The sequence below is a fragment of the Monodon monoceros genome, unplaced genomic scaffold (genome assembly GCF_005190385.1).
Source record: "Monodon monoceros isolate NGI ecotype Baffin Bay Population unplaced genomic scaffold, NGI_Narwhal_1 Super_Scaffold_14, whole genome shotgun sequence".
Taxonomy (NCBI): Eukaryota; Metazoa; Chordata; class Mammalia; order Artiodactyla; family Monodontidae; genus Monodon; species Monodon monoceros.
In genome coordinates this window covers 63,805,907-63,831,797 of record NW_021703770.1, presented here as the reverse complement: position 1 = coordinate 63,831,797, position 25,891 = coordinate 63,805,907, and the positions used below count along the sequence as shown (strand labels likewise).

The following is a 25,891-nucleotide window of genomic DNA, read 5'->3' as shown; positions in this document are numbered from 1 at the left end:
TACTTCCAGCTTCTGTTTATGTGTAATGATAGGTGAACCAATGGAAGTAAGTTGCTTGTAGATGACAAGGAGGCAGTAAGAAAGAATGAGAGCTGAAATCTGACTATTGGGGTTGCCTAACCAATCAATCTCTTTTGATCTCCAAATATGTGCTGATATTAACTGCTAAATGGACAAGTGTGTATTAAATGCACACTAATCCATGCATATTATGCAGCACTTTCCATTTATCACTGGTCAGTGCTATCTTTCTTCAGGATACGGGAAAAAACACAATCAGATCAGCAAACTGTATATTATAATACTTTTCAGTACAATAATACTTGATCTACTCTAAGTAAAACACTTTCAAGAACCCATAGTTTTCCTCCGAAACAATCAGAATTCAGTTGATTTGGACACTTACTTTGTTTACTTGATTTTGTAGGGATTGTTAGTTCTTTTGTTTCTTTCATTGATATCTTTTTTCCAGCTATTTCATTATAGATGGCTGATAGATACTCTTCAGGAAGATCTTTACTGTCATTGATACCTCTATTCATCTTAATGTACTGTTCCTTTGTCATTTTATTTTTAACCTAGAAATGAAAAACCATTATAATTCCTAAAAATTAACAGAAAAATACTCATATAAGAGAATTTATAAATACTTTGAGGGGTAGAAAGTGGAAAATACTCAACAAAGCAGACATTAAAATGAAAAAAGGAAGTCACAGAAAATAAGGACAATGTAGGAAAGACCCATCCTGGCAATATACTAGTTCACCTTGCTCTAGGAGTGCGTGAGTAATCTGTAATAAGAAAACAGCAAGACTGAACAATGAAATTCTTTGCTTTTGCCCAAGGTTTAAGACCTCTAGTCAGAGTCCTTTAAAAAAAGGACCATGACAATTATTAGACACTTATGTTATCAAAAGATTCAAATCTTAGTTCAGAAGAACATAAATGTGTTTGCTAATGATTTAAAAACTGATTTTATGTAACAGCGGATGCAAGAATAACAAGAGCTGAAATTTATTTAAAATCAGATAGCAATCTCACTGACTCATCATGGCAACTCAATGTTAGGCGATCTGGGCAAAGTATCCTTGGAACATTTTGCCTTATTTAAGAGTATGCTGAACAGGAACATCCTACCGCATACCCTGATAAGTCTTTGGAGTACAAATCTGTAGTACATAAGATGGTAGCCCTGTCGCCAAACTTGGGAACTAGCACAAAGTGTTTATGCTTTATATCCCTGAAAACCCAGACGGATAAAACCTGTAAGTCATATGATGTCTCTGAAGATACATTTACTTAATTAAATATATTCCTACCACTTTCCATGAAGAATTTAAGGCACCTCTAAAGATAAGTGTCCTGTAAATTTACAAGAAGGTACATAGAATGACAATCAAGTAAGTCATCAGAAGTTTGCAAAACTAACTATAGAGAAACCAGAATGTCCAGGGGATATAACTGGGATACAAACATTTATTTAGTTCTGACTATTCTGCAAACAGATCTTTCCAGTACGTCAGAAAGGGTGAGAGGAGCACTTCTACAAAAAAGTAAAAATATTACCATAAAAGTTTCCAAATGTAATTTATTATTACTCAAGGGAAAAAAGCTCTAACATACTAAAACTTTGAAAACTTATCTTGAGTCATGGCACTTAAAAAACATTAAAAGAAAGCCATTTCACCTGAAGTTCTGATGAATATTAAAAAAGCAATGACCCAGGGATACCAACATAAAAGACCACACAAGTGCTGCCAATAAGAGGCTAAAAGAAGATTAACATCACCGGAAATTTTGAACATGGTATAATGTTTTAGCATTGTGCCAATGAGAGACAAAGACAAGCCCTGGAAGAAAATCTGAAGTAGCAGCAAAGTGTATTTGTGGATCTGGGCTGGGAGGTAGGGGTAGGAGCTCCAAGCACGTTGGAGAGGAGACTACATTAATTGCAGATACACAAAATGAAAATACACTGCTCAAACAGAAGACTTCTGCCACAATGAGATTCTGGAAGTAGTGTAAAACATAATCCTACTTTTCTTCTTCTGCTTTATCTTTTATAGAACATTTTACTCTTGACTTTTACTCTCATGTGCTTAAATTAAGCTGTGCCTAATTAAGTTTTAGTACTTAAATCACTTAAAGCCAATTGTTACTACTGATGAAGATTAATAAACAAAAAAATTAAACATGTTCTAAATGTATTTCAAAAATTAAAAAAAAATTGTCTCACTCTATATATAAATGGTAGTTAACTATAAATATTCTAGGTGAAAAAGGAACATAAATGACTTGTTAAATTAACCTATATTTTAACTCTGAAAACAACAAGGAATGAGGAGAATTAGTTTTAAGGAATTCCTTTAAAGTTACCCGTGTTCTTTGAAAATGACATCATTTGTTATAGTTCATATAGCCCTGCATCATAAATCATATAGGGTCCTAATTACGGGTTCAATTTTCTAACAGTCCACTTAGCTTCACAGGAACTCACAAGCTGCTTAAAACTTTATAATTTTTAAACTCATAAGCTGTTTTAAACCTTATAGTTTTTCCAATACATCTCAGATTAGTAATAAGTATATAGTTTATTTCTCATCATAAGAGTAATACATATCATTAGAAGCCTATCCCTAAGAAGTATTAAGAAATTCTTGCAAATAGGTTTATTTATAAAGATAATTTTCCTCAAGTTTTTGGAAACTATGCATAAAATACCTAAAACTTTAAAAATAATGTTTTTGTTATTGAATATCAGAAATCAAGTGACAGTTCCTTAATATTTAAAGTAAAGGAATTACAATTTACTGAAGCAAATGAAATTTAAACACTTCCTGGATGTCTGGTATTTTAAAATTATGGTTAATTTTTAGGTGTAATGGTACTGTGGTTATGTTTAAATACAGTATTTCTCTTTCAGATATATATACTGAAATAAATACAGATGAAATGATATGATACATGAGATTTGCTCCAAAATGACCTGGGGGAGAAAAGGGATATAAATAGAACAAGACTGGCCATAAGTTGGGAACTGTGGAAGATGGGTGATAAGCACATGAAGGACCCACTATACTAAATCCTCTGTTATTTAAGTTTGAAATGTTAAAACAAACAAACAAACAAAAGATGGTTTATATGATGTTTTTCCATGTTGTAATAAACACAGGCAGAAGAGCTATAAGCACATTCTTAGATTAAAATTTATCTGAAGTTTTATACAGCTGTCAATCATGAGAAAGACAAATACAGATTTTACAGATATCTAAAAGTCTAATTAGAATTACTACCAGAAACTGCATTTGTAAAATGTACACTACACCAAATTAAGTACCCCAATTTGGTGACTGGTTTAACTAAATTAAGATTAAAATTTCAACTATTACTTACTGAATTCAAAACAATTTATTTAATCTGTACTATTTATTGTAAAACTGGCTTGGAAGAAGACATACCTGTGGACTATGGAGGTCTGTGGTGAGCATGATAATTGAATACGCCAGAACATACGCAGTATCTGCACTAGCAAAGAGGGTTTGTCTGCAAAAATAAATGTTTCGTGTTATAAACTTTTACTGTTTACAGTTAGCATTTAAATAACTCACCTCAAACCCCATGTCACTTTTAGTTTTCTCTTTTAGGATTTATGTTCTATCTCATATTATAATTTTTTATGGAATTGTCTCATCACTTCCAGATCGTGTATAATCTAAGTTTCCTGGGGCAGGGGATTATGAATCACCCGATGCTCCCCAGAAGAGGGTCTTGGACATAGTCAGCAACCAGTAAGTACTTGAATCTGAATCCTGCTTACCCTTGGTTGCATTCTAAGTATCTTGCAGCAAACTTTTCCATCAATCGATCAATTTTCTGAGCTTCCCCTGGAAGACGGAATCCTTCCAGAAACATACGAAGGGCTGAAACAAAATCCTTTCCTGAAAAGTCATGTTGGTCCACATATGCATACATGACTTCTTTGTTAAATTTATCATTATCTCCCAGGAATTCACCTACTTGAGTCTAAAGAACAAAAGACAGAAATTGATATCCTAATAGACTTACATTTCCTACACAGCCAATTTTTTAAAAAGGAGAAAAAATCCATAAGATCCACAGGTTTTAACCACAGGGTTAATTAACTATTTCAAATGTGAAGTTAAAAGTTAAACATACTAAATGTGTTTATTTAAAAAAAAAAAAATCAAGATATTCTTTTGAGCATAGAGAATAAAAAAGCAAAATTAAGAATAGCTAGCTTATTTTTACATAGGAGGGCATCTTAAAGGGGCAATAATATTATAATATTATTAACTTAAAAAAGAATTTTACAGAAAAAGTTAGAACGAAATAACATGGTGTTCTTACAGAGTCTAATCTTTCCTCCTGATGTAAGAACTGGGCAATATCTTCAGGTGTAGTGCCAAGCATCCCTTGTTCTTGGAGGTACTGTATTCCTCTCTTTGGTTTCTTGGTAAATCTAGATGATGTTAAAGTTAAAAGGAACATTAGAAATAGAAAACCATTTGTATTCCCTGAAAAGATCTAAAACTACAGTGAATTAACTTTGCAGCACTTAGAAAACAGAAGTGTACTTAAAATAATCAATGCATTATTATTGTACAAAATGTACAAAAAATAATATACTATGCAAAGTTGTCTTTGAAAAGGATCTCACATGGAAGGCAACCTTTATCACTGATATGGATCATTTCACAGAGTATGTGAGATAATGCCATGTAGTAGATGAACTCTGAGTAAGGATATGGATACTAAATATCTCATCCTTTTAATATATATATTCTCCTTAGTGCTCAAGTAATCCTGGCTCATTCTCCTTATATCCATTGATTATTTCTAAGTTTCCTGCTTTTAAAATACAGAACTTGAATTTTGGTGACTGTTTTAACCACAATCTGATGGCATCATTTCCTTTATAAAAAAAATATTTATATATCCAGTGTTTTCAAAATAAAGTCCACACTGATTGGACTGACACACAAAACCTTTCTCAATATGGCTCATTTCTTGAACGTATTTACAAAACAGAAACGGACTCACAGACTTGGGGAATGAACGTATGGTTACCCTGGGGCGGGGAAGGGTGGAGGGAAGGGATGGTTAGGGAGTTTGGGATCTACATGTACACACTGCTATATTTAAAAAGGATAACCAACAAGGACCTACTGTATAGCACAGGGAACTCTGTTCAATGTTATGTGGCAGCCTGGATGGGAGGGGAGTCTGGGGGGAATGGATACATGTATATGCATGTCTGAGTCGCTCTGCTGTGCACCTGAAATTATCACAACATTGTTAACTGGCTATATTCCACTATAAAATAAAAAGTTAAAATAAAATATATAGCTCATTTCTCTCTCATTTACTCCCACATATCCCTTTCCCATTCCCTAAACATAAAGGATTTGCAGCATCTATTTCCTCTATGTGCCCTTTGCCTGTTTCACTCACTGGGGAACTCTCCTCCATGCTTGAAGATCCAATTCAAATGTCACCTCTTTCTTTCCAAATCATTTACTTTCTACTTTTATTGTTCCAATAATTAGTTTGGTACCTCATCACCGTCACCTGGGTATTGCAGGAGTTCTTAACTGGTCTCCCTGTCTCTTGTTTTGCTCACATTACAATCCATCCTTCAGGCTGCTGGCAAAGTCATCTTTCCAAAACAGAATCTAATGCTGCTGTTACTCTGCTTAAAATCCTTCAACAGTATGCCAATGCCAAGAAAAAGACAAAACCTCCTTTACACAGAGAATGAGGCCCCTGTAATCCGGATCCAACTCGATGCTCTCATCTCACCTCCTACTTCTACCCGTCCACCCCCGCCCCTGCCACGCTGAATAGTAATAGTCCTCAAATGTTCTCCTTTTCCTCTGTGCTGCTGCACATGCCATTCTCTTTGTCTGAAATATCCTTCCCTGCTCTGTCCTCCTAATGATTCCCCTGTCAAGTCCTAATCAAACCGCTGCCACGTACGTAAATTAAAGTCAAGCATTTTTCCCTGAGATAAACACAATCTCTGCTCTCTAGAAGCTCTCACTCTAATGGAAGAAAAATTTTAAAATTATAACAATAAAATTATTTAAAAATTTTTATAAATTAAAAAAATATATAATAGTAAAAATGCAACAAATAATGTATCCACAAAGTGAGAAGACAGCACAGCAGAGGAAATGTCTTATTAACAGAGATGATCATGATCTACTTCCTGGGAAGGTGACTGTGGAACTGAGCTTTTAAGAATGATTACATCTTTTATAAACAGTCAGGAAAAACATCCCAGACAGACAGGAAGAGGTCATACGAATACACGAGGGCATAAAGCAGCATCATACTGTAATAAGTAGTTCTGCATCGTTGGAAAAATGAGTTGAAATAAAGAAGCGGCAGATTATATAGCTTAGAGTCCAGCAGATTTAAATCATGGTGGGTATTATATGCTATTACAAGAAGCCGTGGCTTTATTCTCTAAGAGGAAGAGAGGGGAGAAACAGAAGTAGACTTTCATTCAAGAAAGATTACTCCAGCTAAGTGTAAGAAAAGACTAGAGAATAAATAAGACCAAAGAAAGGCAAGCCAATTAAAAGAGTATACTAGTCAAGGCACCAAATGGTGACTGTTTGACTTGAGTGAACAACTGGGAGACAAAGAGAATAAACTGCAGAGATATTCAGGAAGTAGGATCAGCTGGATTTAGTGACAAATTAGATCTAATGAGGAAATCTAAGGTAATTCCCGGGATTCTGGCTCATAAACTTAGTAGCGTGCTGGGGTTACTAGCCTGAATGAGAAATACAGAAACAATAGGGTTTTCTGTTTGTCTTTTGTTTTGGGTTGTACTGGGGAGTTGATTATGGAGACTGATAAATTTGGTTGTGGACATGCTGAGTGTGAGCGGCTATGCAGTGCCCAGGGGAGATGTCCGACAGGCAATTATGGATGAGTCTGGAGTTCACTGGGGTTTTTATGTTAAAAATAACACTTGGGAACTGTGAGATGTTACCATATAGTAGCTGAAGTCATGAGAAAGAACATGATCATCTAGAAACTACAAAGAAAAGGGCTGAGGGACAGACCCTGGAGATGTTGAGATGTAAGCCCAGGACGAAGAGCCCATAACAAGACTGAGACGGCATGGTCAGAAGGTAGGGGAGAAGGACAGAATGGTGTCATGAAACGAACAGTTGCGGAAGAGTATCCTGGGAGCACAGCATTCTCATGGAAGTGTGAAGCAGAAAGCAAGGCGCGTGGCACTGGAGAAACTCGAGTGGCACTCCAGAGGAACAGTGGAGGCAGGGGGACGTCTGCTCTGGGGCCCTGGGAGGACTCTCTCTCACTCCTAAGTACTTCGAATTGAGCGGTCCTACCTCGGCAGCACTCTGTACAACACTCCATTATGGACTTCACACAGTACCATTAAAAAATATATTTTGCCCATACTTAGACTGTAATCTTGAATATAAGGACCAGTACCTTCCTGGTTCTTGGCACACAGTCCCAAGTACCAAACAATGTGTTTGCTGAGTGACCAGCAGAATTTCAAAATGAGTATCTGTTTGCACGTACGAGATGCTGAGACCCCCAAAACAAGGGCTGTTTCACTCATCAGGTTTCCCCAGCACTTTGCATAATGTCTGGAACAGATGGGACTTTGATAAATACTGACTGAACAGCTAGAATAAATGAAGTATTGATGGCTATTTCCTGAGGCTATTTTTGAGATTTTATAATTTTATGACAGTGAATATGTGTACATTTTATCAACTTTTTTCTTTTACATTATCAGTGAAAAAGGGCACCAACAACCACTGCTTAAGACTCAGGAAGAAATGCTTTACAGCAGAATTAGCAAGTCAAGTAAACATAGAAGAGAATTTTTTTTAACAGTTTAGATTCATGGATCTAGATTCATGGAGAAAGGCCAGCAAGTTCAGTTTTCCTCACAGCATCTCTTTGAAAGAAGAGAGGGGCAGTAAGAGGAAGGAAAGCAGCAGTGTGACTCAGAAAGGAGACAGTCCAGGAGCAGGATGACAGCACACAACTTACTAGGAAATGATTTCAGGAGATCAGGGTCTGGTAGAGAACCCAAGTTTGAGAAGGAGGTTATCACCTTATTGACATATAAAAATGCAATCAGTAACGATAAATCAGTAACAAGAGCAGCACATCTGTAACTAAAGTGGAGAGAATATAAACCCTATAAAGGAGCAACACTCACAGGAGAAGTTCCAAACTTTAAATGTGAGTTACCATCTGCTTAGGGAATATAATGCAAGATTTTATAACTGAGCTAAACAAACAGTGCAAAACTGCACAGGTGATGTTTGTCAACAACACATATAGTGCAAAATTAATGTACATTACAAGGGTCTGTTTGGGCCAGGCTGCAATGAACAAGGGGAGCTGACTAAGGAGTCACTAGAAGTCTTGGATCCAGGAGAGCTGTACTCCATTTTATTCTCTGAAGGGTGTTAATAAGAAGGGACTAAAAATAATCCAAAAATGTAAAGAAACCCAGGATAAGGGTGGCACAGTACTGGCAGAGGGATATTCAATAACATTTCTCCGTAAAATCGGACACTCACAAATCTATCCCCTGTTCTATTATTTCCTTTTGCTGCTTTAGGACTTCAAATTGCTCTGGATTGTCAGTGCCAGACATCTGTGTGCTGTAGCTGCCTATTCCTGATGATGATGTTGACTCCAGGGAATTTAAACTTCCGTATCTGTTTATTGTCTCAGGGTGTTTTATTTCATTCGTCTCTTGCTCTGAGGGTTTTTCCTGACCTGTAAGTAGAAAAACGGATTCAGTAAATTATTCTGTCAAAGGAAAAAAATTTCTCAAATAAGGCAAGCTAGTTCAATGTTGCTTAGATAGCTATTTAATACAAATAACGTATTAGGTGCCATAACAGATAATATATACTTTGATATTAAAACACACTGCAATTAGTACAGGTACAATCTGCATCACTAGGAGTTCTTTTTGCAAATACAGTGCTGAGTATCCACTGGGTTTCTGCTCTCAGCTCATGTCTCACAAGGAACAGTTTTCCCTCAAAGGACTGAGATAACACCAGGATAGCCTTGCAGCTGTGAGTTTTTCTCTGAGTAAGGGTAAACGCCAAACATAAATGAACAATTCAATCTTCTTAAAACATTTTTGGCTTTTATATGTTTCTTCTATAACTATCCTTTAACAAAGTTGCATAAACATGATTCACTTTAATATGATATTCAAAATACTTTTAGGAACATTTAGAAAGAAAAAAGTTTGAATAACTAAGCTGGGAAATTCTTAATTTTAAGTTCGTTATTTAACTCAGAACGCTTCTTTACCAGCTAAATGAATAAAGATGTCAGGAAACTGGCTTAATGGCTTCTGCAACTATCCTCCAAAGCATCATTTAGAATTCTACTCAAATGTCATCTTACCAAGAGTGGTCTGAGAGTTGGGATTCACATACTGATCCTTACTCCATTCAACCATACACTTCAAAATTGACACTAAGCATTCTAAACCTTTTTTCCTCAGGCTCAGTTCCTACAAAATAATTCATAAAGAGAATAAAAACAAACAAAAATCTTTTAAGGAAAATACACAGCTCTTCCTTGGCAAAGTTCAAATTTCAAAATGTTTTTAAAGTTCTTACCTGAACATTACTCATACCGAGTTCTTGACTGCCTCGTCCTTGAGCAATTTTTGATAGATCATTTACTAGTCTTTCAAATATGTTTGCTGCATTTAAGTCACAATCATAGTTTACGTAAATATCCACCACACTCTGAGCATCTGTAACAGTACAATATGTTAATTTTAACAAAAGGCATCTAGTATATGAATATATTTGGCCTTTTAAGTATCTCAATAAGAAAGAGATGATAAAGAAGGATAATTTCAAGTACCTGCACAAATCCTTGTCAACGTCTGAATGACCATCCATTTGTGGTCAAATGAGCTGGTAGAAGTCTCCAAAATGTATAGGAAAATTTCTTTAAAGAACACCTGTGATTAGGGAAAAACCTCCATTTAAAATATTGTTTATAATTCATATATGTGATCACTTTTTAAATATCCCAAAGCTGCAGAGCAAAGATCAGGACCCAGCGTCCTGGAGTTCCACTCCTTTTGAGTTCCATTTCTGAGACATCAGGACTTAACTTGGGTTGGTCACTTACACTGGCCCTTGCAGTAAAGAGCTGTATTTCATATCACTGTATTTTGTTATCACACAGCCACTACAAAAGAAATCTGCAAAAATTTGGAGTTCTTCTGGGAGATTATTTCTTAAACATATTTACAAAACTAATAAAACTCCTCTTTCATTTTTAATCCCCCACAGAACATAAACTATATTCTGCTCATCAGTTATATTTTTCAGGCATTATAGTACTGGGCAAGCCTAAGTGTTCCTAGATTTTAAAGTAACTGACGTTGTCATCTACACAATAGAAAGGATCTAACTCCCATATACTGTTATATTTTAATAATTACTCACACAAGTGGGAATCTCTTTTGTCTGAAAACTACAAACTATTTCTCACTATTCTTTACACCAAATAATGCCAAGCACAAAGGATTTAGTCAACCTTGTTTAAAAAATTTCTATTTAAGAGCTAAGAATTTTCAGATTCATATTTATTTTGGAAAAATGACTACAACTCAAGAGGGGATGAATGAAAAAGAAAACCTAAAACAACATATTAACATTTATGGAACACATGTATTATGAATACAAAAATTCATATTTGTAATTTTAGACTACTAACATCTTATCCCCCCCAAAAGGACAAAATACCCTTGTGATGTGCTTTTCTTTCACAGAATTCAACACATTTCTATTACTCGCCTAATGTCAGCATTTCCTGTAAGACTGTAAGCTCTAAGAGGGTAGAGACAAGGTCCCGCTTACTAAGCATTGTGTCTACACTGCATGGCAAATATAGTAGGCATCCAATACATATTTACGGCCACAATTCTCAAACACTGCACCAAGTCACCCCAGAATGCTGCAGCAAACTCAAGAGGGATGCCATGAGGATTTCTGAGGGAAAATTCAGAGAGAATTTGCATCTGCTGGATACCTCAAAAAACTTCACAGTTTCAACATCAATTAGATCACACGACATTCCTTTCAATGACATCGTTATTTTTGCAAACCTGGGGTTCAGTGGTTGCTAAGATAAGAAGCAGGTACTGCATGAAAATCAATGAAGGAAATGAGGGTGGTAATGTCCAATTTGATTTCAAAATCTGAGAAGTTTGCAGTGTCCTATAGGCTCATACATTCCAGCAGTCAGTAACTGTTGACTATTTATAAATGAAATAAAAACATTTTTTCTTTCAATTTATGTGTGCTTCACACCCCACCCACCCACCCCCCGCCCCCCAATGCAGACTTCATTGTTACGAAAAATACTTGTTAAGCTGTTTGGACCTAACTGCTTAATAAATGGAACTGTTAGGTATTTCTTCTGGAGTAAAGTACACCATGAAAAGATTACAAACTCTAATGGTGCCATGGATCAAGAGACTTTGAAGCTCTCTGATTTATGGGATAAATTAAAAAAAAACACAGATTTGGAGAAAGAGGGGGGAAAAAAACCTTTAGCTACTGTCTACAGGTTATCAAACTGCACTAATATGCAAAAGCCTATTCTAGTAATTTACGACACCATGCCTATCAACAGGGGCTCTAAGAAAAACCAAAATTCTAAAGAGTTATAGAGCACCTATCATGTAATACATGTAAAATAACAGTTCTATCATAAGCACTTTGTCTTCACATAATTTCTCTTGAAAAAGTGAATACAGTGTATACACTGTATTTTCTGAAATAGATATATAAGTTAATACCCAAGGAAAAACTGCGTTATAAAAACTCTAAGATTCATTCTCATAAGATGAATCTTCACATAACAACAATCTCAATTTTGTTTTGCAAATTTAGGTTTTCATATGTTGGGTTACCTCCAAGTGGAACACAGCTCATCTTGCATTTGAATATGTTCAGTACTTTCAAAAGCATATCTATATTTACCTTGTTTTATCCTCATAATCTCCCCATAAGGGACAATGGAGGTTGAAATAAACCTGATCTCTTTAAAAAAAACAGAATATTACTACAACAATTTTAATGAGAATCTACCATCTATGGACAGGAAATTTCTTAGAAGTATTTCCCTTTAAATTCATGCTTACAAAATGTTTGTATATCAAATTTACTTTACAGAAATAGTAATCACAACTTAATGATTTTTATGATATCTGGTTCCATAAGGATTTATACTTCACACAGTCATCTAAATAGTACTTAAAGAAGGAGAGTCTCAGAGAAGTAATTGAATGCACAAAGTCTTCCAAAATTCTCTAATGTCAATTTAAATGTCTCATCATCGAATGAAACACTTCTGGCTTGTTAACAGAAGCAAAAGTTCCACAAGTTTTTATTTTAAAGTCTCTTTTATTTGTAGTTCCTGAAGATAATGAGAAAAAACTATCTAAAAATAGTAACTTCCTAGTTTTGCCTTGCATTATTTTAACACACATATGGCAAACTTCTAAAACTTGACAACATATATGCACCAGAAATTGTTTCCTGTCCAAAAATATGACCCAAATTTTAAAAATTTTCACTTAAAATACCAAGACCTTATTCTGTCTCATTCCCATAATAATGTTCCACATGAATTTTAATAGATGCTGTAGAACCTTTATAATAAAGCATAATATCAAAACTCTGGGAAAATAATGATTTATCCTTCCTATGAGCTAATGAATTCTTAGTCTTGAGTTAGGATTAAATATAAAACGTAACCTGCACATCATATCAAACATAAAGGCAAAAGTTGACTAGCATAAAAGTATTTCTAAAATATACCATGTCCCAACCAAAACAATATTTTAACAAAGGACAAGCTGGAAAAAAAAATCCATTCAATCAGTAAAACAAAGTACTGTTTTTAAATACTGAATTATTTGAAGGTAAAAACAAAAGACCAAGAAATGGTACACTTGCACAATACATGCGTACATGGTTGGGAGATTCCCTAATTTCATTTTGCTAAGGCTCTGGAAATATTTTAGAATGTCATAACTGTTATTCTAGTTCCAAAGATGTTGAGAGAAAACTTTAGGAATATAATAATAACAGATATATTGGGAAAAAAATATAAAAGTTAAAATTTCAAATGTCCTAAAATATAACTCCTAAAATATAATTCTTCTTGATCACCTCTTTAAAGTACCAAAAACTTAAACGGCTTAAAACCATGCAGACAAAGTATTTATTTAGAGCTTTCTTTTAAGATAACCAAGTTCACTATTACGTATCATATACACAATGGCAAAATTATTGTGAGGACCAAATTAATTCAAGACAATTAAAATCATTCATGGAACTACTTATTATACATTCCTTGAAGGCAGGAGCTTATATCTTAATTTGATTTTGCATTCTTAGTGCTTACCTAGTGCTTAGTAGTACTTTGTAGGCACATGTTACATGATAATACACAAATATTATTTCACATGCTAAAAACCTTTCCAGTGTATTAAAACATGATTTAACATGAAAACAAATGAATAGCCAACAATGCTTAAATGCAGAACATACCTCAATCTGCATCTTCAGATGCGTCTTGAAGTTTGACAACAAAGTAAGAAATATAGAAAGGGAAAGCTCAAAAACCTCTGGAACAGAAGAAACTCCATTTTTTGAGAGTGCAACACACAGATACTGCTTAATAGCATTAATAAACATCTCATTTGTCCTGAAAATAGGTCCTGCATTCTGCAGAATGGATAGAAGTAACTGCAATGAAAGAATCTTGGATCGTAACTCATGAGACCTAAAATATAAAAAAGAAGGCACAGTATATGGACAAGTTTAGCATTATGGTAATAATAGGTTGTTCCAAAGATATTTCCTGTACCACATAATTTCACAAAACTTTACATGGAAAGAAACAGAAAACTCTGCAACATAAATAAGAAGGTACAGTACATAAATAAGCTTGGCCACTAATAATGGGTCGTTCCACTGATGTTCTCCTTCTACCACATAATTTCATGAACTTTTTAAATGGGAAAACAATCACCCACACATATTTAACATCAACCTACTGTTCCTTTGAACAAGAAAAAAAAATTTAAAGATTTATGCCTTGTTCCTTTCTTTCACAAGTATATTTCTCTTTTTAGAAATCAACATGAACTTCTCAGATTAAGGGCCATATTTAGTATAAATAGTTTCCAATGTGCTTTTTTCCTAGTTATGCTACTCAAAAATCCTAAACACTAATAAAAAGCAAATTAAAGCATTGCTTCAAGCTTACTTTTTCTGTAACCATCGAAAACTCTTTTTTTAAAAAATACATACAAAGAGGCTTTTAGAATACTTGTACCTCTTGGTAGCTTACCCATTTATTCTAAGTACGTATTTTTATATAATGAAAGCTGAAAAACACATTTAAGCTTAAATTGAAAATGGTATTTCTCTGACCAATATACTGTGCCACATTTCTGATCACTATCTAGAAGTTTAATGATCAGATTTCACAAATACAATTTTTCTCCCATTGAAACAGGTTTTTTAAGCCCAAGAGACCAAGGAGATTGATCCCAGGCAACTTTTCAAATGCAGAACACATTTAAATGCTCTAGCCCTTGGTTCTTTTTTTAATTTATTCCAAATTGTACTCAGTCACATTTACACCACATAGTAAACTTAATTGCTCCTGATTTCTACCTTAAAAATTTTATGGTTTTAAGTGTCAAGTGATTCAAGGACCTAAAACTCTAACAAGGAATATTTAATTTTAGGTAAATAGGAATCACAAGAAGTACTGCCATCTTTGAAATAAAACTGGAGCCAATAATACCATTAATACACAATCATGTTTCCAAGATGCCTATGCCTCTGAATCTAAGAATACGTACATGCAGCAAATGCAGTATTACAAAACAAACAAACAAACAAACCTTAGATAAATCAAGTTAGAAACAGTGGGAATAAGACTTTGAATAATAGCTATAGGAAAATATGGAGTGGGCCAGGTATTCCCCCTTCACGTTGAGGCCTTCCAAGGCTTATCCACTACTGCTACTTCCTTAGTCTACCTCACATTTATCACCCTTTTTGCTCAGTTCCAATAGAAACTAAAACCCGCGGCTTATCATTCACCAACGCATGAGTTTTCTTATGTTTTATCTTTGTATCCACAGCATCCAACAAAATGCCTCATTAGTATGTGCTCAAAATAATTAACGGATTTATTCATGCACTCATCTAAACATTAAGTATTTACTATGAATAGGGCATTAATCAATGAAGAGATGATCAAATGATTGTTTGATAACACAATAAAGTATACTTCTGACAGGCAAAAGAAGCTGGAAATTACAGGTCTGCAGTTTTTTTTGTGGGGTAGTTTCAAATTACGGTTCAAGCTTAAAGAACATTTCCTGGATCATCATCTTAGCAAGGCCACAAAGTATAAAGAGAAGCAAAGACAAAAAGGAAATTGTATAACTACAAAAGATCATTAATTTTGGCAAAAAAATCATTCAAGATAGAAAACCATATATTCTGGAAAAAGAACAGTTTCTAGGGGTGGAAAATTTGATCTCTTTCAGAATTCAATTCCAATATTTAATGACTGGTGGTCGAGAAGGTTTTCTTTATGTTGAAACAAAATTTCCTAATATCTCTGACTTAAGCCCACTACATAGGAGGATAATTTACATTATTCATCACAATAATCTTTTGTAATATTAAAGGTCTGATTTGGGAAAACTAAACATCTGAGGCTTTTAAGGTCACCAACATTTTTAAATCATGGGAAAAATGGCTTTCAGCACTAGCACCAAATTCTAAAGTTATTTTCTCCTTAAAGTAGGTCTTCATCAATCCAGAATGATACGTCAAAATTGTCACTCCTCCCCCAAAATGAAAATAAGAAACTGAAAAAATTTCAAATATATTCGTATAAAATATATAGGCTATAATCAAGTTTATATTGTAATTCGAACAACCTTAATCCTGTTTCTGTAGCGTCTGTATTTTCAAAATATTTCTGACTCTCAGGGTTTGGGCCTAAAAAGATAAGAGTTTCAGGCTTCTGGGCCTAAAAGATGTTTCTCACTGAATCAGTACAATGTGACAAAACAAAACTGTAGAAAGTATAACGAATGTGGTTTCCCAAAACTTACAAAGTTTTTATTGTAACTGTCTCCAGTCTTCCTTCTCAGTTGACACTTAGAAACTGAAATGCTCTAGGGTTTTAAAAATGAATTTCCCCCTATTTCAATATCCCTTTCTCAAAGTCACTCAGGCCTCTCCAAGCTTTCTCCAGAAAGTTCTCCTAAAACTGACATGCTATATAATACATGATGCAACATCAGAGGAGCAGGGCTCTTTAATAACTCCCAAACTCAACCTCGAGCAGGAAGTACTTGCACTGGAATCATTTACACAGAAAGATATATGACAATTTATGACTTAAAAAATGGCACTTACCTACCGTTTAGACTAATGTAATTGATGGGAAGCAGACGAGTGACTCCTATGTTAAAGTATTTCCTGCTCCCCACGGGAGAAAGTTATCATCTTAGGGCATTTTTTCAGACCTTAATGAATATGTTATTATCTTTCATTATGACTTTTAAGATTTATTTCTCTTAGGTTTTATTACCTTCCAAGTAGTAACTTTCAGAAGCTTAGCATGAGGCTACATGTAAAGGGCTACATTAGTACCAATGTTACTTACAATATTAAAATAATAATTCATTTAATCATTCAATACTTGATGAGCACCTACTATGCACCAGGCACAATTCTATAATGCTGTTGGTGTGCTTCTGGAAGACAGTGTAAGGTATCTACTCTAGCAATTTTGAAACTCATTGTTCTTTAGTACATGTTTTAAAAAGTAAAATAACCCCCCAAAGTATTTTTGAAGGTCCTAAAAGACAAAAACAAAAGAAAACCCAAAGGCTATTTTACAGTAAGGCTAAAGATTAAAAAGCTGCATTTGTCAGGCAGAACGGCTGAGGACTTACTTTGGATCTGGCGGTCCATCCGACAGTGGTTTCATTGACAGTTTACACAATGACCTGAATACTAGAAAGGCATCCTTTTGTAAAATGTGGGAAAACTTAGCACCAGGTGAAGGTCCTGAAGAATTTCCAGATTCCTAAACAAGTGAACACACCATGTAAATAAAGGCATCTGCCAGTGCAAATCATTTCAGCCTTCTATATATTTTATTCGATTCAGTTATATGTGGGGTTCTACTGGAAGGAAAACTAGATGAGGAGTTTGCCATATTGTTTTTCTTTATTGTGACATGCCACTCCCATCCCCAACAATAAATACCTTAAAAATTGCATTCTTTTAAAATATGCCACCAAACTCTTAAAATTTACCCATTTATGGCCTAAACTACGCTTTCCACTACCTGTCACTGGGTGTTTTATGTTTTTGTCCTATTTTATTTTTTATCTATTCTGCGCAGATAGACATAAGACAATGGAGACTGTTAAAGCAACATTTAAAAGTTATTAACTGATAAAGGTCAGCAAGGCCAGGAAAACTTACCCCTATGTATGGGGCAATGATTTAGGGTAGGACTCCCTTATCTGAAAAGATAAGGAAAAAATACACAAAATACAGGGTAGGAAGGATGAGGAAGACCCTATCACTACCACAGTATGGATTTTATTGTACCCTGAGCAAAGGTAAGACGAAGTTCTCCAGATCTCCAGAAGCTCTTTCTCCTCCTAGTATACTAGAATTATCCTATAAATATGTGATAAGAATGTTCTTTTTAAATGTAATTTCAGTGGGGGAGGAGGAAGGATGTGAACACATATGAGACACACCTTAGAGTTGGAAATATAGCTATCAATATTTTAAGGGAATAAACTGCTCTGGATTTATATCAATGGGAAAAAAACCCACAACTTTTTATTTCCTCAGACTGAAATCAGCCAGCATTATCAACTGGATATATTCACCACAAGGTGTTGGTAGCAGCCTATCAATTTGTAAGATTAAGAGGATTTTTCCTCTATTTATACCTGAGTATCATTGGAAGAGACAGACAATCTGTCATCAGGTAAGGACGGTGTATATGCAACAGAAATTGGTGTTCCTGGAATTCCATTTGCTTGAATATTTTCACTGTCACTACCATCCTCTATGGTTCCAATGTTGCCATCTGCACTTGCATTTATGGTAGCCCTTTCTCCCATATCTAAAACGGTAAGAAGAAAAAACACGCAAACATATTTAACTTAACTGAAGTGCACTGAAAAAGCATATACTATTTAAAAATGAAACAGTGGCAGAAAAGCAATGTGAAGTAAGATGTATTGGCACCATTTAAAGGTTAGCATACTTAGTAGTAAGTATGCATTTGGAATATATCAAAACATGATCCTTAAGTAGCTCTGGCAATGGAACACACTCAGCTGATGAAAGGCTAACAGAATGTGCTGAAACAGAAGCTTACTTTTAGTCTATATTAGCATTTACTAAACTGAGTCCTAGTGAATGCTAATGCCTTAAGATATTAAAAGAAATTCTTCAAAAAAATCCCATTTTCAAATAAGTTTGGGAAATGATGGAAAATAGGTATCTTTATCATAGCCTTTAATTTGCTAATACGCACTGAGTTCTCCAAAGGGGATATACAATACACAGTGTTTCCAAAATTTATTTTACCATGAGATCCCAACCCCCTTTTTAGAATACCTACTAATACCTCTAATAACATATATTCTTTGGAACACAACTATGGAAATTAATGGCTGTGAATATTCTTCAGTATGTCACTCTGAGTAATCTTACTTGTGATTAATATACGCAGAAATAAATGACTTCTAGTAGGACAAACATAGACAATGCAAACAATACCAAGTTTCAGAACTACTCTAGGTGTAATGTATGTTACTTTAAAAAAGAAAACTTCATAGCAGCACTATTTACAGTAGCCAAGATATGGAAACAATCTAAATGTCAATAGACAGATGAATGGATAAAGAAGATGTGATTGATATACACATATAAAAACATGATGGAATACTACTCAGTCATAACAAAAAATGAAATTTGAAGCAACATGGATGGACCTAGAGATTATCATACTAAATGAAGTCAGAAAGAGAAAGAAAAATACCACATGATATCACTTGTATGTGGAATCTAAAACATGACACAAATGAACTTATCTACGAAACAGAAACAGACTCACAGACATAGAGAACAAACTATGGTTGTCAAGGAGATGGGGGAATGGGGGAGGAAGGGATTGGGAGTCTGGGATTAGCAGATGCGAACTATTATACATAGTATGGATAAACAACAAGGTCCTACTGTAAAGCACAGGGAACTATATTCAATATCCTGTAATAAACCATAATGGAAAAGAATATGAACTAAAGAAAGAAAAAGGAACACATACATGTCTGTGGCCATAACTCAGTAGCTATCTGGCAGGAAACTGCTCCTCTCATGCTGCCAAGTAAAAGAAATTACAGGCTAGGGCTTCCCTGGTGGCGCAGTTGTTGAGAGTCTGCCTGCCCATGCAGGGGACGCGGGTTCGTGCCCCGGTCCCGGAGGATCCCACATGCCGCGGAGCGGCTGGGCCCGTGAGCCATGACCGCTGGGCCTGTGCATCCGGAGCCTGTGCTCCGCGACGGGAGAGGCCACAACAGTGAGAGGCCCGCGTACAGCAAAAAAAAAAAAAAAAAAAAAAAAAGAAATTACAGGCTAGCATGAGGGAAATACAATGTACTAGAAGGAGCACAGATTTTGGAATATGAAAGACCCCTGCTGTTTTAATCATGTCTCTACCACTTAACTGGAGGAGTTATTTCACCTTCTTCATAAGCAACAAAGATAATAATGTCTATAAGGAATCACCAAAACACACACACATGCACAGTACATAAAGAACACAATTGGTTCTCAATAAGGGGTAGTAGCTATTATTAATTTTGCAGATAACTGGTAACATGTGCCCAATTTTCTAACTGATTTGAGAAATGAAAGGAGTGTACCTGGTAATACGCTAATGTCTGACACACTAAATACTATTACAGCTTTCTATATATATGTAAAGAATGCTTATATATATGTAAAGAACTCTCTGGAAGAAGTCACAAAAATTTAATAATGATTATCAGAAACTGATGATTGTTCCCCAAAGCACTTACTCCCAACCTTTTTCTCTGTACTCAATTACATCTCTTTCCACTGCCCCTCCTCCACCTTCCCTTAATAAACAACTTCCGCCTTCTACTTAAGCTACGCAGATAATTTAACATAGGCTTCCTTACTCTTCCTCACCCACTATAAAATTCCTTAACACCAACAATCATCTTTATCTTCCCTCTCATTTCAGGGAAAAAATATTCCTTCACATTTCTAAGATGAATCATTCATTCACCCTCAAATCTACCTCTTCTTGCCTTAGGTAGTGTCCTTCTCCCCTGGATACTTTCTTGAAACATTACATTTTCAATTTGTGCACATGACTGGATCTTCCCCAATACTCAACCAACACACTCACATCTTTTCACTATAAAGACATAACTTTCCTGCAACTCCTACCACACATCAGCTACTGTCCATTTTTCTTTTCTAAATCAAATTTCTAAAGAAATAATTAATATTCATTGATAATACTTTCCTTCTTAGGAAATTTCTGAAACGAATTGAAAACATTCTCTTATTTTATTTTCAGGCTTTGAAGCCAGACATCTCTGGGTTGGAGTCTTTACCACTTCTTACAGGTTAGCTTAATCTCTCAGTGCCTCAATTTCCTCATTTGTAAAAAAGGGAATCATAACAGTACCTAAACATCCCAGAGTTTGGGGAGGATTGAGTAAACACAAGTAAAGCACATAAAATCATTGGGGATACAAAGAAAGTACTTAACAGTTAGATATTATTCTTCTCTATGTTTTTTTCCTCTAATTCTCCCTCTAATTGTCCCCTAAACATAAGTGCAGACTTCTGTTTACAAGGTGGTGAGCTGAGCCCACTAATTTACCTTCTTCTTTCACAAATCCCACTGAAACTACAAGGGAAAAAATATAAACAAGAGAAATAGTCTTCACTAGCACTGGAACACTAAGGAGGATATAATCAATAGACCAAAATCTTGAAGGAATTTCTAAAAATTAAGATAAGTTCATGGGAATTCCCTGGCGGTCCAGTGGTTAGGACTCGGTGCTTTCACTGCCATGGCCTGGGTTCAATCCCTGGCTGGAGAACTAAGATCCCATAAGCCACGCAGCATGAACAACAACAACAAAAGGTTCGGATGGAGGAAGAAGGGAAAAGCCAATAATGTTCAGATGCCTGTGACTGAACACATGCAAAGGACAGAGCTACCTGAGAAGTGGCTGAATTGTACCATGTGGGTTCCAATATACTCCAAAGCCTAGACAGAATGCCAAGGGCTATGGGGTAGGAGGGAAGAGAGCTTGGGAAACCAGGCCAATGTCTACCAACAGAGCTGTCAGCAGCCACGATCATCTAGAATGTATCTGAGCACAGCCTGTTAATTAAAGTGGAGGATTTGCTTGGTAGGTGTCTTAACCTAAGAAGTAGGGTAGGAGGGGAGAGAGCAGCGTCCCAGCTAAGGGAGAACAGACAGTGCTGCAATAAACACTGAGCAGGCTAGTACAGCAGTGAAATCTCAAGTTCTAGGCTTCCACTCTAACCACCTGTTTCTACTTAACTAATGCTAAATAAAGCCCTAACTGAATGAAGGCAGCCTAAGATTTCCTGGCAAAGGCTGGGAGAATGGGAACAAACCAAGTTTGAAGAACGCTCCCCCCACTCCTGACCCCGAGGCTAGAATATATAAAACGTTGAAACAGCATTTATCCCAAGCTTCACATGGCTTCAGAGTGTGCTTACAACACAGCCCAAGGATCACCAGGATCCCCCTCTGCTCAAGGGAGGCATCTGCTTCTTTTAGTTAAGTTCTCAGCTGGGAAATAAGGTCTGCCTTTGGACGGCAGTCACCTGGCAGACTCTGGAGAGGAAAGCCTCATGAGAAATGGAAAAGCAGTGCACAGAATTACTGAGAAAGCTCTTTATATACTGATCAAATCTGGTCTTTCTATTCTTTAAACAGACAGACATGTAAAGTCTACGCTCAATAGTAAGGACAAAGGTCAGCAATCTGAGCAAATGGTTTCCCGGTGAAACATTTTACAGCTGGAACAATTTTAATTAGTACTCCCAGAGATGTGTGAAAGAATACTGCATCAATAAATAGGCGCAGGGGCTTCCCTGGTGGCGCAGTGGGTGAGAGTCCGCCTGCCGATGCAGGGGACACAGGTTCGTGCCCCGGTCCAGGAGGATCCCACGTGCCGCAGAGCGGCTGGGCCCATGAGCCATGGCCGCTAAGCCTGCGCGTCCAGAGCCTGTGCTCCGCAATGGGAGAGGCCACAACAGTGAGAGGCCCATGTATTGCAAAAAAAAAAAAAAAAAAAAGGGCAAAGCACTATGAAAAAAGGGAGCTCAAGAAAAAATAGGGGTTCTTGGAGACAAAAACAAAATTACTGAAAGAAAAAACATACACTGGGAAAAGCAGTAGAATGGACATTAATGAATAAAGTATTGGAAGCCCCTTGTAACATTTTCTCTGAATGCAGAATCATAAGAAAAAATGATGGAAATTAGGAAAGACTGTCAGAGCAATAAAGGATATGATGAAAAATACTCAACAACTGTAGTGTGTGATGTGGAAGGGAAGAATGGTAAGAAAGAAGAGAATTAATAGCTAAAAACATAATAGAAAAATCACTAGAATGATGACAAGTTATGAAAAGAATTCAACAGCTAGTCCTGATTTAAAAAACAAAAGTAAAATCACACCCAGGCACACACACAAAAAGATAAAAAGTATCTTTTAATAAACTAGAAATACAGAAAACTTACTGAACTTGATAAAGAGTATCCTCCAAAACACAAAAGCAATCATCAAACTTACAGGTGAAATATAGCAATAATGTTAAAAACAAATGAGGATTCTTGCCACCATTAACCCTACTCAACATTTTCTTGAGGTTCAAACTAATGTTATATAACAAAACTGAGAGACCAAAAATGAAGCGTAAATATTATAAAGGAAGAAACAAAGATAAAATATCATTACTCACCTAGAAAACCCAAGATAACCAAATGAAAAACATTTAGAAACAATTACTAAATAAACTTACTTTTTGAACTGAATAACTGGTTCTAAACTTTGTGTATACATTTAATGAAATGTATAAAAAACTGATGGGGAGGGACTTGCACTATAAAGATCAACATATAAAGGTAAAATATTTTAAACAATTCAACACTGGATAAGAATAAACAGCTCCATGTGACTGTACAGAAAACTCCAACAGAACCATTTTGGATAAAGGTGGGATTTCAAATTAATTAGGAAAGGAAGTATTATTCTAGGTTATAACTAGCTATCTAATCTCATACCAAACAGAAAAATAAATTTCAGATGAATTAAAAATTTAAATTAAAAAAATGAAAACAAAAGTATTAGAAAAACATGGTAGAATATTTTTATAATCTTAGGGTGGTAAAATCCATTCTAAGCAAGACAAAAACAGAATCACAAAGAAAAAGGCTTTATTTGTTAAATTTTTTAGGTATGGTCAAATATCTGCTGAGACCAGTAACAACAGAAGCAAAGGGAAACAAAACAAAACAAAACAAAACAAAGACTGACTGGGGAAAAAATATTTACACTACAATGAACAAGGGTTAATTTCTTAAGATGAAGAAATCTTGAATTAAGGAACAAAAACCCATCAAGAGGGAGGGGATATGGAGATATATGTATACATACAGCTGATTCACTTTGTTGTACAGCAGAAACTAACACAACACTGTAAAGCAATTATACTCCAATAAAGATGAAAAACAAAAAAAGAACAAAAACCGAAAAAACTGAATGGAAAAATGGGCAAAAGATAGGAATAGGCAACTCAGAAAAGTATAAATAGCCCAGACACTCAGCTGCACCACATGAAATTGCCAGTATTTGACCTACAAAAATAATGACTGCTTCCTATGTTTTTACCATGCAAATAACCAAAGAAACATAAATTAAAACAATAAGATATAGTCCATCTATTAAAGTGATGTTAAACAAAGCACTGTATATAAATTTTAAATGTTCATACATCTTGGTCAAGTATTCCTTACCCTAAAGAAAAGTGCAAAATGATATCTATAATATGAATGCTCCACGAGAGCCATGCAAAGCAAAAACTAGTAAATAACCTAAATGCTAGTATTAATAGGAGATTATTTAAATAAATTATGGACCACTAATATAATTAAGTACAATATGACATGAAAGGAAAACTATAATTTAGTATGTGACAACAGCAGATTATAAAGCAGTAAGTACAGTATGTTCCCATTTATATTCCAATATATGAATACAGACATGCATGAAAAATGTTATTAAAAAAACTTTTTAAAGAGCAAAAAACATATCAATGTCAGAAGACTTGGGCAAATAAGGAACTGAGAGAAAATATTTGTAAAATATATCACAGAATCCTAATATATAAAGGATTCTCTGAAATTATGAGGGAAAAAGGATAAAAACCTGACAGAATGAACAAAAGACATGAATAGATGACTCCCTAAAAAAGATATACAATGGCCCTCAAACACAAGATATTTAATTTCACTCGTGGAGAAATGCAAATTAAAACCAAAGTAAGATACAATTCTCACCTGTCAGGTTGGCAAAAATTCAAAACCTTAAACTCCACTGGGAGCTTGGAGAAAAAGGCACTCTTGTATGTTGCAAGGAAGAGTGCAAAACAATACAACACCTACGAAGAGAAATTCAGCAAAAGCTAACATACCTTCACATTCATTTACCACTTGACCTAGTAATATTACCTCTTTGAATTTGCCCAGAGGATCAATCTCCACAAATATGAATACAGATATACATGGTTATTCACTGCAGCTTTATTTGTAATAGCAAAATACTGGAAACAACCGAAGTTCCTGTCAGGAGGGGACTGGCTGAATAAACATATACCCACATAATAGAGTATTATGCAGACAGCCAAAAGAAAAAAGAATAAGAGAAATCTCTATCAACTGAAATAGAGGGATTTCTAGTATATATTAGGTGAAAAAAGGGGAAGACAGAGAAGATATACAGTGTTCTATCAAAAAGAAAGAGAAATAATCATAAGTATTTGCTTACTTCTCTGGGGACACACACACACACACACACACTATAAACCTGGGGTCCCCAACACTGCCCCCCACAACACCCCAGGCCACACGGCATGAGGTGAGTGGTGGGTGAGCGAGCGAAGCTTCATCTGTATTTACAGCCGCTCCCCATCGCTCACGTTACTGCCTGAGCTCTGCCTCCTGTCAGATCAGCGGCAGCATTAGATTCTCATAGGAGCGCGAACCCTACTATGAACTGCGCATGTGAGGGATCTAGGTTGCAAGCTCCTTATGAGAATCTAATGCCTGACGATCTGACATGGAGCTGAGGCAGTGATGCTAGCACTGGGGAGCGGCTACAAATAGATTATCATTAGCAGAGAGGTTTGACTGCACAGAGACCATAATGAATTAATTGCTTACAAACTCATATCAAAACCTTATCAGTGAGTGGCAAGTGAGAACAAGCTCAGGGCTCCCACTGATTCTGCAATATGGCGAGCTGTATAATGATTTCATTATATATTACAACGTAATAATAATAGAAATAGGACTTCCCTGGTGGTGCAGTGGTTGCGAATCCGCCTGCCAATGCAAGGGACACAGGTTCGAGCCCTGGTCCGGGAAGA

General features: G+C 35.6%; 1 protein-coding gene across 6 annotated transcripts in view; it reads right to left on the bottom strand.

Annotated features, from left to right (window-relative positions):
• Positions 1 to 25,891, bottom strand: part of ARFGEF1 (ADP ribosylation factor guanine nucleotide exchange factor 1) — a 139,656-nt gene that overhangs the window by 42,819 nt on the left and 70,946 nt on the right. For all 6 annotated transcript variants that reach the window (XR_003793499.1, XR_003793500.1, XR_003793502.1 and 3 more), the window contains exons 8-18: positions 18,104 to 18,279; positions 17,084 to 17,217; positions 13,638 to 13,872; positions 9,928 to 10,027; positions 9,675 to 9,814; positions 9,457 to 9,565; positions 8,607 to 8,808; positions 4,369 to 4,480; positions 3,818 to 4,023; positions 3,459 to 3,543; positions 407 to 578 (exon numbers count right to left, since the gene is read on the bottom strand). Coding sequence is in view for 2 of the 6 variants with exons in the window: in XM_029222528.1 (XP_029078361.1) it covers positions 407 to 578; positions 3,459 to 3,543; positions 3,818 to 4,023; positions 4,369 to 4,480; positions 8,607 to 8,808; positions 9,457 to 9,565; positions 9,675 to 9,814; positions 9,928 to 10,027; positions 13,638 to 13,872; positions 17,084 to 17,217; positions 18,104 to 18,279 (1,671 nt within the window). In the remaining 4 variants the exon portion in view is untranslated. The remainder of the gene's footprint in view (positions 1 to 406; positions 579 to 3,458; positions 3,544 to 3,817; positions 4,024 to 4,368; positions 4,481 to 8,606; positions 8,809 to 9,456; positions 9,566 to 9,674; positions 9,815 to 9,927; positions 10,028 to 13,637; positions 13,873 to 17,083; positions 17,218 to 18,103; positions 18,280 to 25,891) is intronic.